General features: G+C 47.3%; 1 protein-coding gene across 1 annotated transcript in view; it reads left to right on the top strand.

Annotated features, from left to right (window-relative positions):
* LOC136577423 (scavenger receptor cysteine-rich type 1 protein M130-like) overlaps positions 1 to 15,391 on the top strand; it is a 169,094-nt gene extending 153,703 nt beyond the window's left edge. The window contains exons 4-6 of the mRNA XM_066577318.1: positions 12,034 to 12,354; positions 12,446 to 12,760; positions 15,330 to 15,391. Coding sequence (XP_066433415.1) covers positions 12,034 to 12,354; positions 12,446 to 12,760; positions 15,330 to 15,391 — 698 coding nt within the window. The remainder of the gene's footprint in view (positions 1 to 12,033; positions 12,355 to 12,445; positions 12,761 to 15,329) is intronic.
* The last annotated feature ends 425 nt before the right edge of the window (positions 15,392 to 15,816 follow it).

The raw sequence follows: 15,816 nt of genomic DNA, 5'->3' as shown, positions 1-15,816 counted from the left end.
AGAACAAAACTGCGGGACTACAAATCACTGATCAGATCTAGAAGTAAATGAAGATAATGTTTCATCAGATGACCCATCAGATGCATATAGTAGATAGAAGTCAGAAGTAGGCCATGCATTATGAGAATACACAGTTCAGCTTTATCAAGAGCTAAAGTAGGTATTATGAAAGAATACTCCCACTAGTACACTACATGGACAAAAGTACTTGGACTCTGCATGTTTTTCAGAAAAAGTGCTTTATTCTATTTAGTAACGTGTTGGCCCGCTTTTTGCTTGTATTGCAGCAACAATATGTCGAGGCATACTTTCCACAAGGTATCTGTAAGTCTGGTGGGGAATAGCTCGCCATTCCTCCAACAAGGCTGTGAGAAGAGATTGCTGTAAGAATAGGTGTGGGTAGCAGTGTCATACCCGTTGTTTCTGTTCGTCCCATACGTGCTCTATCGGGTGCATGAATAGTTAGTACAAAATGAGCAGCTTTCTATTTTACCCATGTCCTTCCCAGGATACCATTCAGCAAACTCACTATTTCCTTTTTTTTTTGCAGTCCAAATAATTCTGTCCATATAGTGTGTATATATAGTAATCACAGCATTCTTCACTACGGCTGGTTTCCCACTAAGATACCAGATTACCTCAACCAGATTTATCCGTGACCAGAAATGATTTGTGTGCCACAGTGTAATGCACAAAGAATAGCATATTCATATAAATTGCCTCACCTGCTGGGTTCCTGGCAAGTAATGGAAGTGTCTCAGCCAGAAGTGCTTCGTGTTTCACTGCTGGAACTCACAGACAGCATTGGATTCAGGATATAAATAACACAGGTCAAGTCGAAAAGAGAAAATTGCCTATCTCGCCTTACAATAAAGTGATCAAAACATCACATGGATTAACAAATGGTACTATTAAAAAGTGCACCTAATCTCGCAAAAAAAACCTTACACAGCAGCATTGATAAGAAAAAAAATGTTAGGGGCCTTTGAATGATGTAATAAACAAAAAACACTTTAATTTAAAAAAGTGTGAAAAAGAACTATATTTCTTTGGTATTGCCATAATTGTACTGGCCTGCATTAATGTAGCATATTATTTATACTGCATGTTGAAGGCCCTAAGAGTGAATAAAAACATTACAGAATTGCAGATTTTGTTAATCTTGAAAAACAAAATGGAATAAGGTGACATGCGTTTTTTTTCTCGAAGTCATTTTCCACGGCGATACGGAATTACTCTATAGGGGACCGCGAGTTACTGGCTATCACGATGGCTCTGGAATTTTGGCGATATGTGCTGGAGGGAGCCTCGCATCTCATCCTAATTTACACTGACCATAAAACTCTGACGTATCTTCAGACTGCACAATGGCTCGGTGGTTGGATTTTACATTGTAATTTTGGCCTGCCAACCAAAATATTAAGGCTGACACCCTATCTAGAGCATTTAACTGTAACAACGCTGAAGAGGCTCCACCGTTCATCATTGAACCTGCCAGATTATTGACCATAGCTCCTGTTCAGGTTAACCCTTTGCAATCCAATTTTGGATTCAGGCTCTCCTAGGGGACTTTCTCTTTCTGCCATTATGCAGTGGCATCATTAGCTGGCTAGAGCCAGTACTGCGATATGGGATATGCTGGAGAGACCCCCGACAACAGAGCGGCCAGTAATATACAGTAAGAATACCCTGCTGGACATCTTCCGACATCGGATCTGTACAGGTTTCAATCAGAATGTCTTTAGACGTCAGACAGTGGATTGGAAAGGGATAAGGATATTCCGCCAGGTAAGACGTCCGTACCTGAAGCCAAGAAGAGAGGTGTCCTATCCTGGGGTTACTGTCCCAAATTAGCTGGTCATTGTGGGCAATGCAAGACTAGTGAGTTAATTCACAGTCGGTACTGGTGGCCATCCATGATGAAGGAAATCCATGATTTTGTGTCCTCCTGTACCTCCTGAGCCCAGTATAAACCACAGAAACTAAGACCCGCAGGGCTCTTGTGCCCAGTACCCATACCTGAGGCTCCATGGCAGCATATTGCCATGACTTTATTACAAGCACATCTGCCACTCTCTGCTCTACACTTGGTGGATTGTTCACTTATTGGGATGCTACAATGCTAATACAGTTTGGAGTACATGATAACAAAGTTTTTATATGCTGACCTGACCAAATACCGACCTGACACACATCATCATGACAAAAGATATGTTCCCCACCACCACTTGAACAATGAGGTTCAGTCTTACTTGGAATATGTCCAGTCTCCAGCAAATATTGTGAACCAACATCCCATGGATCTCTGAGTCAGTAGATTGGAACATTGGCAATCACTGGCCCAGTTTACTGTGGGTATATTATCTTGTACACCTTCCAGTGTAGCATCAGAGAGGGTATTCAGCATGGCAGGTGATGTAGTTATTCCCAAGCAGACAACATTGTATATCAGAAGCTTGGAAGAATTCATATTTGTGAAAATGAATCAGACATGGATTGCTGAGTATTTTAACCTCTGGAGGATCTTTTTATTTTTCAATTTTTGGTTTTCCTCTCCACTTTCAAAAATCCTAACCCTTATTTTTTTCCACTGACTTAGCTGCTCAGTGCTTGTTTTCTACGGGGCAAGTAGTATTTTTTAGTGGTGCTTTTTAATGCACTAAATAATGCACTGAAAAAACACTTAAATATTAATTAATGGAGTGCAATGGGAAAAAAAACGCAATTGTCATCTTTGGAGCTCTTGTTTTTACGCCTTACACACTGTCCCAAGAATTACCTGATAACTTTATTCTATGGGTCAGTACAATTCCGATGATACTAAATGTATACAGTTTTTTTCTCTACTGTACTTAAAACAGTAAAATATCTTTGGAAAAAAATATAATTTATTTTCTTTCACCATGATTTCATTTTGGGAATCACGGGGGCAGAAAAGTCTATATATATATAAGTTAAAACAGCCCTTCACAGGTATAGACTTAAAACAGAAATCTTTATTGAAATCCTTTAAAAGGACACTTATTGGCTAACAAACAAAAAGAGAGACACTACAGACAGGGGTTGTACAGGTGAGTAGTCATTTATAACTCCTCAAAAATACAGAACGTGAACCATCTAATCTCTCTATATATCCAAGTGTGATGAAATACCTGGACAAAGGATGGAGAGACTGTGGATGTCAGATCTCTTATAAAAGGATTCTGACAAATTGTCTTGTGAGACAGCTGCTCACAATAACTCAGTGAATATATTAATAGATGTAGAGTTGAAACATCAGCACATCATCAATCACACAGTTCCTTTAACTTAAAAGTTCTATTTTAACTTAAAGGTGTTCCTGGACTTTTCATTTTTTTCTATTGATGATTGTTATCAATAGATGATTGTGGGATGGTAGGATGTATCATCCAACTTCTCTTTTATTAAGTATATTTAAAAAAACAGCATAGGATATGCATTTCAAGGAGAACCCCTTCTTCATTCAGGTTGGGTGGGATATCACTTCTGGGACTAAGGGATATGGGAATCAAAAGTGCTGATGGTACCAAAGATGAAGCTGGAGATAGCAAGAGAAGTGGAGGGTGATATTTAGTATACTCAATAAAAGAGAAGCTGAATAATTCATCCTATCATCCCACCATCTTGTCTGGAGAGTTGCGCCTATCCACCAGTCTTTTCTTTCTATAGCTCTTTACAAATCTGATGTGCCAACCTCTGGCGAGCTCTCCTGATTGGCAGCACCTGGGACCAAAGCCTTTGATACCATCATGTTTGCTCCACCCCTCTCCTTTAGATGATCATCAGTGAAGTGTTGCTGGGGATTCCTGCCCACCAACTGATTCCAAGGGCCATTGTCAATATGGCCATTACGGGAAGTAGAAAGCACTAACCATAACACAGCTGCCCAGGTTGGTACTGCAAGCGCAGCTCCCCCTGAATTAAGGGGTAGGTGCATCTCCAATACCAAGCCAGGCCACTGCACTATGGTCAGTGCTTTCTGCTTCCTATGTGGACTGTAATGACAGGGGCCCTGGGAATTAGCTGATCAGCCTACAAGCAGCACAAGTATAGTTCATGTCATGCATTGTGACATTTCAGTGGTGTGAACAGCATAATAAATGTTGGTTTATACTAAAGTAAAGGAAAAAAATGAATAGGGGCTCACCTCACCAGCAGTGCCTCCGGTAAAGGGGAAAAAACAATACCTGTTTACCAGCGGGAGCTCCGTCCTCAGATGGCCATTGGCAATCGGCTAAACTTCATTAGAGAAACCGTAGATATGGAGGAGGGCTTCAATCATTAAAAAAAATAACTTTATTGATTAAAACTAGAGATGAGCGTGCGTACTCGTCCGAGCTTGATGCTCGTTCGAGTATTAGGTTACTCGAGATGCTCGTTACTCGAGACGAGCACCACGCGATGTTCGAGTCACTTTAATTTTCTTCCCTGCGAAATTTGTGTGCTTTTCTGGCCAATAGAAAGACAGGGGAGGCATTACAACTTCCTCCTGTGATGTTCCAGCCCTATACCACGCCCCTGCAGTGAGTGGCTGGGGAGATCAGGTGACACCGAGTATTAAAATCTGCCCCTCCCGCGGCTCGCCACAGATGCATTCTGACAGAGATCAGGGAAAATGCTGTCTTGCTGTAGCTGCTATAGGGAGAGTGTTAGGTGTTATTTTAGTCTTCAAGAACACCAACGGTCCTTCTTAGGGCTACATCTGACTGTGTGCAGTAGTGTGGAGGCTGCTGGGAGCAGTGTTGCACATTTTTTTTTTTTTTGTATATCGGGCGTGCAGAGCATAGCGTCCTCAGTCTGCACTCATTTTACAGAGTATAGGGGCAGTACTGGTGAGGCAGGGAAAGAGGTATACTGGCTATATAGGCAGTGGGTTTTTACCCAAAAAGTGGAAAAAAATACTATATTTGGCCTGCCTGTGACTGTCTTCAGTTTACTCCGTGTCTGCTGGGGGTAGTAGTCGCTGATTAATACCGATCCTTGCGCATAATTGTTTCCTGGCTGCACTGGCCTTTCAGTAACCACTGTCATCCTCCAACAGGGAAATCCAAATACAGCGTATATCAGAGGCAGTGGGCTTTTTCCCAAAAAGTGGAAAAAAATACTATATTTGGCCTGCCTGTGACTGTCTTCAGTTTACTGCGTTTCTGCTGGGGGTAGTAGTCGCTGATTAATACCCAGCCTTGCGCATAATTGTTTCCTGGCTGCACTGGCCTTTCAGTAACCACAGTCATCCTCCAACAGGGACATCCAAATACAGCGTATATCAGAGGCAGTGGGCTTTTTCCCAAAAAGTGGAAAAAAATACTATATTTGGCCTGGCAGTGACCTTCTTCAGTTTATGGCGTGTCTGCTGGGGGTAGTAGTCGCTGATTAATTCCCAGCCTTGCGCATAATTGTTTCCTGGCTCTGCTGTGCATTCCGTAAGTGAAGCCAGCCTCCAATTACAGGCCAATAAGCGGCACATTTAATTACAGCGTTCTGTTTCTGCTCTACTCGTAATACACCATGCTGAGGGGTAGGGGTAGGCCTAGAGGACGTGGATGGGGGCGAGGACGCGGAGGCCCAAGTCAGCGTGTGGGCACAGGCCGAGCTCCCTGTCCAGGTGTATCGCAGCCGACTGCTGCGGGATTAGGAGAGAGGCAAGTTTCTGGGGTCCCCAGATTCATCTCACAATTAATGGGTCCACGCGGTAGACCTTTATTAGAAACAGAGCAGTGTGAGCAGGTCCTGTCGTGGATGGCAGAAAGTGCATCCAGCAATCTATCGACCACCCAGTCTTCTACGCCGTCCACAGCTGGAACTCTGAATCCTCTGGCTGCTGCTCCTCCTTCCTCTCAGCCTCCTCACTCCATGAAAATGACACATTCTGAGGAGCAGGCAGACTCCCAGGAACTGTTCTCGGGCCCCTGCCCAGATTGGGCAGCAATGGTTCCTCTCCCACCGAGGAGTTTGTCGTGACCGATGCCCAACCTTTGGAAAGTTCCGGGGTCCGGGGGATGAGGCTGGGGACTTCCGGCAACTGTCTCAAGAGCTTTCAGTGGGTGAGGAGGATGAAGACGATGAGACACAGTTGTCTATCAGTGAGGTAGTAGTAAGGGCAGAAAGTCCGAGAGGGAGCGCACAGAGGATTCGGAGGAAGAGCAGCTGGACGATGAGGTGACTGACTCCACCTGGTTTGCTAAGCCTACTGAGGACAGGTCTTCAGAGGGGGAGGCAAGTGCAGCAGCAGGGCAGGTTGAAAGAGCCAGTGCGGTGGCCAGGGGTAGAGGCAGGGCCAGACCGAATAATCCACCAACTGTTTCCCAAAGCGCCCCCTCGCGCCATGCCACCCTGCAGAAGCCGAGGTGCTCAAAGGTGTGCAGTTTTTCACTGAGCGTGCAGACGACCGACGAACTGTGGTATGCAAGGTTTGTGGCGCCAAGATCAGCCGGGGAGCCACCACCACCAGCATGCGCAGGCATATGATGGCCAAGCACCCCACAAGGTGGGACGAAGCCCGTTCACCGCCTCCGGTTTGCACCACTGCCTCTCCCCCTTGTGCCCCAACCTGCCACTGAGATCCAACCCCCCTCTCATGACACAGGCACGAGCGTCTCCCGGCCTGCACCCACATGCTCACCTACGCTGTCCTCGGCCCCATCCAGCAATGTCTCTCAGCGCAGCGTCCAGCCATCGATAGCGCAAGTGTTTGAGCGTAAGCGCAAGTACACCGCCGCGCACCCGCTCAAGCGTTAAATGTGCACATAGCCAAATTGATCAGCCTGGAGATGCTGCCGTATAGGCTTGTGGAAATGGAGGCTTTCAAAAACATGATGGCGGCGGCGGTCCCGCGCTACTCGGTTCCCAGTCGCCACTACTTTTCCCGATGTGCCGTCCCAGCCCTGCACGACCACGTCTCCCGCAACATTGTACGCGCCCTCACCAACACGGTTACTGCCAAGGTCCACTTAACAACGGACACGTGGACAAGCACAGGCGGGCAGGGCCACTATATCTCCCTGACGGCACATTGGGTGAATTTAGTGGAGGCTGGGGCCGAGTCAGAGCCTGGGACCGCTCACGTCCTACCCACCCCCAGAATTGCGGGCCCCAGCTCGGTGCTGGTATCTGCGGCGGTGTATACTTCCTTTACTAAACCACCCTCCTCCTCCTACGCAACCTCTGTCTCGCAATCAAGATGTGTCAGCAGCAGCACGTCGCCAGCAGTCGGTGTCGCGCGGCATGGCAGCACAGCGGTGGGCAAGCGTCAGCAGGCTGTGCTGAAACTACTCAGCTTAGGAGAGAAGAGGCACATGGCCCACGAACTGCTGCAGGGTCTGACTGAGCAGACCGACCGCTGGCTTTCGCCGCTGAGCCTCCAACCGGGCATGGTCGTGTGTGCCAACGGCCGTAACCTGGTGGCGGCTCTGCAGCTCGGCAGCCTCACGCACGTGCCATTCCTGGCCCACGTCTTTAATTTGGTGGTTCAGCGCTTTCTGAAAAGCTACCCACGCTTGTCAGACCTGCTCAGAAAGGTGCGCCGAGTCAGCGCACATTTCCGCAAGTCCAACACGGACGCTGCCACCCTGTGGACCCTGCAACATCGGTTTAATCTGCCAGTGCACCGACTACTGTGCGATGTGCCCACATGGTGGAACTCTACGCTCCACATGTTGGCCAGGCTCTATGAGCAGCGTAGAGCTATAGTGGAATACCAACTCCAACATGGGCGGCGTAGTGGGAGTCAGCCTCCTCAATTCTTTACAGAAGAGTGGGCCTGGTTGGCAGACATCTGCCTGGTCCTTGGAAACTTTGAGGAGTCTACCCAGATGGTGAGCGGCGATGCTGCAATCATTAGCGTCACCATTCCTCTGCTATGCCTCTTGAGAAGTTCCCTGCAAAGCATAAAGGCAGACGCTTTGCGCTCGGAAACGGAGGCGGGGGAAGACAGTATGTGGCTGGATAGTCAGAGCACCCTCATGTCTATATCTCAGCGTGTTGAGAAGGAGGAGGAGGAGGGGGGAGCATGAGGAGGAGGGGGAAGAGACAGCTTGGCCCACTGCTGAGGGTACCCATGTTGCTTGCCTGTCATCCTTTCAGCGTGTATGGCCTGAGGAGGAGGAGGAGGAGGATCCTGAAAGTGATCTTCCTAGTGAGGACAGCCATGTGTTGCGTACAGGAACCCTGGCACACATGGCTGACTTCATGTTAGGATGCCTTTCTCGTGACCCTCGCGTTACACGCATTCTGGCCACTACGGATTACTGGGTGTACACATTGCTCGACCCACGGTATAAGGAGAACCTTTCTACTCTCATACGCGAACAGGAAAGGGGTTCGAGAGTGATGCTATACCACAGGACCCTGGCAGACAAACTGATGGTAAAATTCCCATCCGACAGCGCTAGTGGCAGAAGGCGCAGTTCCGAGGGCCAGGTAGCAGGGGAGGCACGGAGATCAGGCAGCATGTACAGCACAGGCAGGGGAACACTCTTCAAGGCCTTTGACAGCTTTATGGCTCCCCAGCAAGACTGTGTCACCGCTCCCCAGTCACGGCTGAGTCGGTGGGAGCACTGTAAAAGGATGGTGAGGGAATACGTAGCTGATCGCACGACCGTCCTCCGTGATGCTTCTCCTCCGTACAACTACTGGGTCTCAAAGCTGAACACGTGGCCTGAACTCGCGCTGTATGCCCTGGAGGTGCTTGCTTGTCCTGCGGCTAGCCTCTTGTCAGAGAGGGAGTTTAGTGCGGCTGGGGGAATCATCACGGATAAGCGTACCCGCCTGTCAACTGACAGTGCCGACAGGCTTACACTCATAAAGATGAACAAAGCCTGGATTTCCCCAGACTTCTCTTCTCCACCAGCGGACAGCAGCGATACGTAAGCAATACGTAGGCTGCACCCACGGATGGAAGCATCGTTCTCTATCACCATAAAAAACGGGGACCTTTTAGCTTCATCAATCTCATTAAAGCGTTGAAACTTGCACCTGAACCAATTTTTCTTTTAACTGGGCTGCCTCAAGGCCTAGTTACAAATTAAGCCACAGTAACCAAAGCGATTAATGGGTTTCACCCGCCCTCTTGGTTGGGCATGGGCAATTTTTCTGAGGTACATTAGTACTGTGGGTACACCAATTTTTTGGGGCCCTCGCCTACAGTGTAATCCTAGTAATTTTTATGGGCTTCACCTGCACTCATGGTACAGCAAGGTGTGTGGGGTTGACCTACACTTTTGCTACAGAAATGTAACTGGGGCCTTATCTATACTGCAACTACTGAAATGTGAAAGAGACTGTTATCTCCCTAAACTGCTGCAACGGGAATGTTACTGTGGCCTGTCTTGACTGCTACTACTACTGAAATGGAACTAATACTCTGCTCCCCCTATACTGCTGTTTTGGAATTGTTACTGGGGGCTGTCTTGACTGCTACTATTAATGAAATGGAACTAAGACTGTGCTCCCCCTATACTGCTGCTAGTGATATGTTACTGGGGCCTGTCCCTAATGCTACCACTGAAATGTTACTAATTCTGGGCTCTGCCTATACCGCTGCTAATGCTATGTCACTGGGGTGTGGAAACGGAGGCTTCCCAAAGACATGATGGCAGCGAGGCCATTTCCCACTAACGCGCTTATAACATGCATATAACCACGGACACGTGGAGAGGACACGTAGTGCCTCAAAAACATCCCCCTCCTCCTCCAACAATGAAAACATTCTTGGCAAATACTTTTGCATTGGTCCGTCTGGTGGCAGTCCAAGAATTTCACCTTTAACGACACAACAAGAGAGTCCCCCCACCATCTCCCCGCCATGGCCCACTTAATCATGGCCACATTCCGAAAACCAACTAAATAAAACCGTGCCACTAGGTCCGCAATCGCAACCTCATTCCCACCAACGAGGTTACTGTTAAGGTACATATTACCAGTCTGACTGGGGCATGCACTGTGGGCCGAAGCCCACCTGTATTGTATCTGACGTTAGCTCTGCTGAGCAGGGCACTGCAATGGGATACATTTATGTACCGCCGATGGGTTCCAGGCAGCCACCCATGCTGTGGGTCCACAGGGACTTCACATTACGGATTTGTACCTGCCAGTGTCTATGTATTAAAAACCCTGGTCAGACTGGGGCATGCAGTGTGGGCCAAAGCCCACATGCATTTAATCTGACGTTACCTCAGCTGTGCTGGGCACTGCAATGGGATTTGTTTATGTACCGCCGGTGGGTTCCAGGGAGCCACCCATGCTTTGGGTCCACACGGACTTCACATTAGGGAGTTGTACCTGCCTGTGTCTACTTATAAATAAAACCCAGTCTGACTGGGGCATGCAGTGTGGGCCGAAGCCCACCTGCGTTTAATCTGACGTTAACTCAGCCGTGCTGGGCAATGCAATGGGGTTTTTTTATGTAACGCCGGTGGCTTCCTGGGACCCACTCATGCTGTCGGTCAACACGGAGTTGTACCTGCCTGTGTCTACTTATAAAGAACCCCAGTCTGACTGGGGCATGCAGTGTGGGCCGAAGCCCACCTGTATTTAGTCTGACGTTAGCTCTACTATCCGAGGCGCTGCATTGGGACAAACTACAGGAGCAATACAGCGCTAATGAGACGTGCACAGCTGCGCTAGCATCGGAGTCCGCTGTAGGCCCGCGATTGCTGAGGGTTTCTGCAGAGGCCTATGTCCTGGGTGCAGTGAAAGTCCGCTTCCAGCCTAGGATTGCTGAATCTGTGGGCCGAGGCCTATGCCGTGGGCGCGGTGCAAGTCTGCCATGTTTGGCCGCTCAGATCAATTTTTTGTTCATGTCTTGGGTTGCCTAGGACCCACCTATGCTGTTGGTGCAAACTTAGTTCCCATTGCGGTGTTTGATCTGTCTGGCACAAAGACACTGACTGACTTGGGTAGGGGGCAGAGCGCAGACGGCTTTCCCCTTGCAGTGTGGATTGAGCTATGCGACACCTTGACAGAATGAATACTGTGTGGCACATGGATTCCCCATTGCTATGCCCACATTTGCAGCTCCTGATGGAGGTGGCACAGGATTATATTTCTCATTGCTTCTGTACAGCATTGTGGGCTATCGCCCCGCCCCTTTTAAAGAAGGTCGCTGCCTGGCCCTGCCAACCCTCTGCAGTGTGTGCCTCCGGTTCCTCCTCATGGCAGACGCACTTATAAATAGACATGAGGGTGGTGTGGCTATGAGGCCAGGGTGTGGCATGAGGGCAGCTGAAGGCTGCGCAGGGACACTTTGGTGTGCGCTGTGGACACTGGGTCGTGCGGGGGGGTTGGGCAGCATGTAACCCAGGAGAAGTGGCAGCGGAGTGTCATGCAGGCAGTGATTGTGCTTTGTTGGAGGTAGTGTGGTGCTTAGCTAAGGTATGCCTTGCTAATGAGGGCTTTTCAGAAGTAAAAATTGTTGGGGGGGGGGCCCACTCTTGCCGCTATTGTGGCTTAATAGTGGGACCTGGGAACTTGAGATGCAGCCCAACTCGTAGCCCCTCGCCTGCCCTATCCGTTTCTGTGTCGTTCCCATCACATTCTTGAATTTTCCAGATTTTCACAAATGAAAACCTTAGCGAGCATCGGCGATATACAAAAATGCTCGAGTCGCCCATTGACTTCAATGGGGTTCATTACTTGAAACGAACCCTCGAGCATCGCGGAAAGTTCGACTCAAGTAACGAGCACTCGAGCATTTTGGTGCTCGCTCATCTCTAATTAAAACGCATACATCTACCAGGTAAACGCTGAACGCGTTTCGGCCAGACATTGGCCTTTGCCAACGTTCAGCGTTTACCTGGTAGATGTATGTGTTTTTATCAATAAAGTTTTTTTTAATGGTTGAAGCCCTCCTCCATATCTACGGTTGGCTTATACTGTACATTTATATTTCTCTGGAAAAAAGTAAAATAAATAAATCTGCAATCATTCTTAGTTTAGTCACTTCTGATTTCTCAGGTTGAATCTATGAAACTATTAGAATGAATTATGTTAAATAATGAGATTATATAACCACAGGGAAAGAGGAGACAGTGAGGCTGATGGGTGGAGAGGATCACTGTGCAGGAAGACTGGAGATTCTCCCCAATAATACATGGAACAGAGCTGTCGGTGACCAATGGTGCATTAATGAGACCCAAGTTGTGTGCAGAGAATTACGTTGTGGTCATGCGGTTGGGCAATTTACTATCATACCTCCAACAACAGTCAGTGGTCATGTGTACCTCAGTGGTAATTGTCAAGGAAATGAGACCCAACTGGCAGATTGTTCTGTTACTGGATCATCTGATACAAATACATGGACGGGACAGGAAAAGGAGATAGAAATTATCTGCTCAGGTATAGTAGCTTCTATGTAGCACAAGTAGAGATTATTTAATACTAAACATATTACATGGTGTGTTATATCTGTGAGTCTCTTCTAATACAGAAAGTAACCAGCTGAGGCTGGTAGATGGTCCCGGCCGATGTGCGGGCAGAGTGGAGATTTATCATGATGGAAGATGGGGGACAATCTGTGATGACTCCTGGAATAAAGCCGATGCAGATGTGGTCTGTAAGCAGCTGGGCTGTGGTTATGGTGTCAAAGCTACAACTGGAGGCTATCATGGAAGAGGAACTGGGGAGATCTGGCTGGACAATGTGGAATGTGGAGGGAATGAAACACACATCCAGGACTGTCCAGCAAACCAGTATGGTAAACATGACTGTGGTCATAAAGAGGATGCAGGTGTGATATGTTCAGGTAAGATAGTATTCACTGCTATTTAAAGGGGTTTGAAATATTGACTAGGTGATATATTAGGTCATATGGACATCATTAATGAGGTTATGTGCTCAAGACATCTGTCCATGAACTTAAAGATTCACTAGAAAAAAGTAGCCCAGGTTCCAGGTAAGGGTTAAGAGCCTGGGGCAGTACGGTTAGCATGCTTTAAGCTTGTCAAATTGAGAATGAGGTGTGATTATTATTATTTTATATGCAGAAATGAATTGCTCCATCTATTTAAATAATATTGGCACATGACCTTTCTTTATGTCTGCCTGGATCGTTTAATAAAGACTGGAAGCTTTTAACCCAACGTTGGACTTTCTTCATTCTTCCTGAGCAAGATTGGTGTTTTAGCACGATTCTTTGTACCTGATATAAAACATGTACAACCTATGGAAGATGTAAACTTATTGGTCCAGATTCCAATTAGAATAATGTTACCATTTTGCTTACGATGTTAGAAGTCTCTAAATGATAGCATTACACTATCCAGGAGTCATTTATTATATATATATATATATATATATGCAGCATCCGAGGAGCGCGCCCACAGCCGAGGAGACAGCGGCGTACAGAAAGGCCTTGTCACAGGGCTCTACCATCTTCCCTCTGGGGGTAGCTCAGGACCTGACCTCGGCACTGCTAGGGGAGGTCAGAGAGAGTATCCGGAGCTTGCCTGTAGTTCAATTGTCACACATGATGCCACTCTTCTGTCCTCTGCAGCAGATTTCTTGAATGTAGTAAAGTAGTCCACATACAGGATGTTTTTTGAAGGAGAATGAGGAACGGTCGATTCTGTTTATTTACTTAAACTTCTGAAATTATAACCAAATAAACATTCTTGTACAGAAGCAAATTATCGGGCAGATTCTCAGGGTATTTGTATAATCCACAGTTTAAAGGGGTTGTCCCGCGGCAGCAAGTGGGTCTATACACTTCTGTATGGCCATATTAATGCACTTTGTAATATACATCGTGCATTAATTATGAGCCATACAGAAGTTATTCACTTACCTGTTCCGTTGCTGGCGTCCTCGTCTCCATGGCTCCGTCTAATTTCAGCGTCTAATCTCCCGATTAGACGCGCTTGCGCAGAAGGGTCGTCTCCCTTCTCTTGGGTCTCGGCACGAGCGGCGTTCTGGCTCCGCCCCCTTCTACGCATCATTGCGTAGCTCCGCCCCGTCACGTGTTCCGATTCCAGCCAATCAGGAGGCTGGAATCGGCAATGGACCGCACAGAGCCCACGGTGCACCATGGGAGAAGACCCGCGGTGCATCGTGGGTGAAGATCCCGGCGGCCATCTTGGTAAGGTAAGTAAGAAGTCGCCGCAGAGCGGGGATTTGGGTAAGTACTAAACTTTTTTTTTTAACCCATCCCTTGTGCTTGTCTCGCGCCAAACGGGGGGCCTATTGAAAAAAAAAAAAAAGCCGTTTCGACGCGGGACAACCCCTTTAAGTTATCTGTAAGATTTCCCTCCCGGCCAATTCTCTCTCTCTCTCTCCTGTCATACTTTTTTTTAGGTTTTTCCACTTTTCTGCAATAAAAATCCCTTTTTTGGAAATCCCTTTTTTTTTCTAACCCGCTGAATTCAAAGACCTGTAACTTTTTTATTGTTTTATGTACGGAGCTCTATGAGGGCTTATTTTTTGCGAGACGAGCTGTAGTTTTTAGTGGTACCACTTTGGGGTATATACGCCTTTTTTGATCACTTTTATTGCGTTTTTAGGGAGGCAAAATGCTAAAAATTAGCATTTTGCCTCAGTTTTTTAGCGGTTTTTTTTTTACGCTTTTTTCCGTGCACAGTCAAAAGCATGTGCAGCTTATTGTATGCATCATTATGGACGTGACAATACCAAATATGTGGGATTTTAATTTTTTTTAACCTTTTTTTATGCTAATATGAGAAAAAGCATAAAAAACGTGTTTTTTTTCCTTTTTTTTCTCCTTTTTTTAATTTATTTTTTTAAATCTTTTTTTAACACAATTTGTGTCCCCCTGGGGGACTTACAACACTGCCCTGGTGATCGCTGTGATAAGGAATGTCAGGGCTACTGCCCTGCCATGCCTTATTGCTTGTACAGTGATCTCAGGCACTGGCAACAGAAGACGCCAATGTCTGGCGTCCTGTTGCCACGGCAACAGGCCGGGTTCTCTGCGATTATATCGCGAGAGCCTGACAACTTCACAGAGGGAGCGCACTCCCTCTGTGAACCCTTCCCATCCCGCGATCTACATAGATCGCGGCACGGAAGGGGCTAACAGCGGGGGGGGGGGGGGGAGCGGGGGCATCTCCGATGCACCCCCGCTGTTGCAGTGGGAGGCCGGCTATGACTGACAGCCGGCTCCCGCTGTGGGATAGCGCGAGATCATATGTGATCTCACGCTATCCCCAGGACGTAAGTTCACGCCCTGTTGCGGGAAGTACCCCACTGCCAGGACGTAAGCTTACACCCTGGAGCAGGAAGGGGTTAAACAAAGAACATTTGAATGTATACCATTTTATGACTTCCATGGGATTAATATTTGTGTGTCTCGTCCCCAGACTGGGAGTCATGTGGGAACATTTCACACCTCTCCCAAAGAGCTCTTCCACCTGGCTACTAGTTAGGCAAACCAAGTCCCGGGATATCCTGCATGGATGGAGTGGGTGCTTGCCCTTCTCCTCCCCTACTCTGGCAAGCTAGACACATCTCATGGGTTTTACACCTACTCCAGTGCAGAAAAATGCCTCCCTATTACATACTTTCCTTTATAACAGTGTGAAGAAAGAAAGCATTCCTGCACTCAGGGTAACCTCAGAAGGGACCATCTTGTCAGAATGCCATACGTGGGTATGGTCAAGTGCAATAACTTATGCAATAAGGGAAAAAAACTGGTCGCTAATGACCTGAAAAAGTGGAGTTTTAATACACAGGATAAAGCCGTTGCAAGAATGGCCTCATAGTGTAAAATTACACCAGGCAGGCTAAAAATGTGCCAAATCTATTACAGTCTCATGCATTTGGGGAACCTTTAGATACTTTTGCCAA

Source organism: Eleutherodactylus coqui, chromosome 8 (assembly GCF_035609145.1).
Source record: "Eleutherodactylus coqui strain aEleCoq1 chromosome 8, aEleCoq1.hap1, whole genome shotgun sequence".
NCBI classification, from domain to species: domain Eukaryota; kingdom Metazoa; phylum Chordata; class Amphibia; order Anura; family Eleutherodactylidae; genus Eleutherodactylus; species Eleutherodactylus coqui.
The sequence above is the reverse complement of the archived record's forward strand: the minus strand, read 5'-3'. Positions and strand labels throughout refer to the sequence as shown.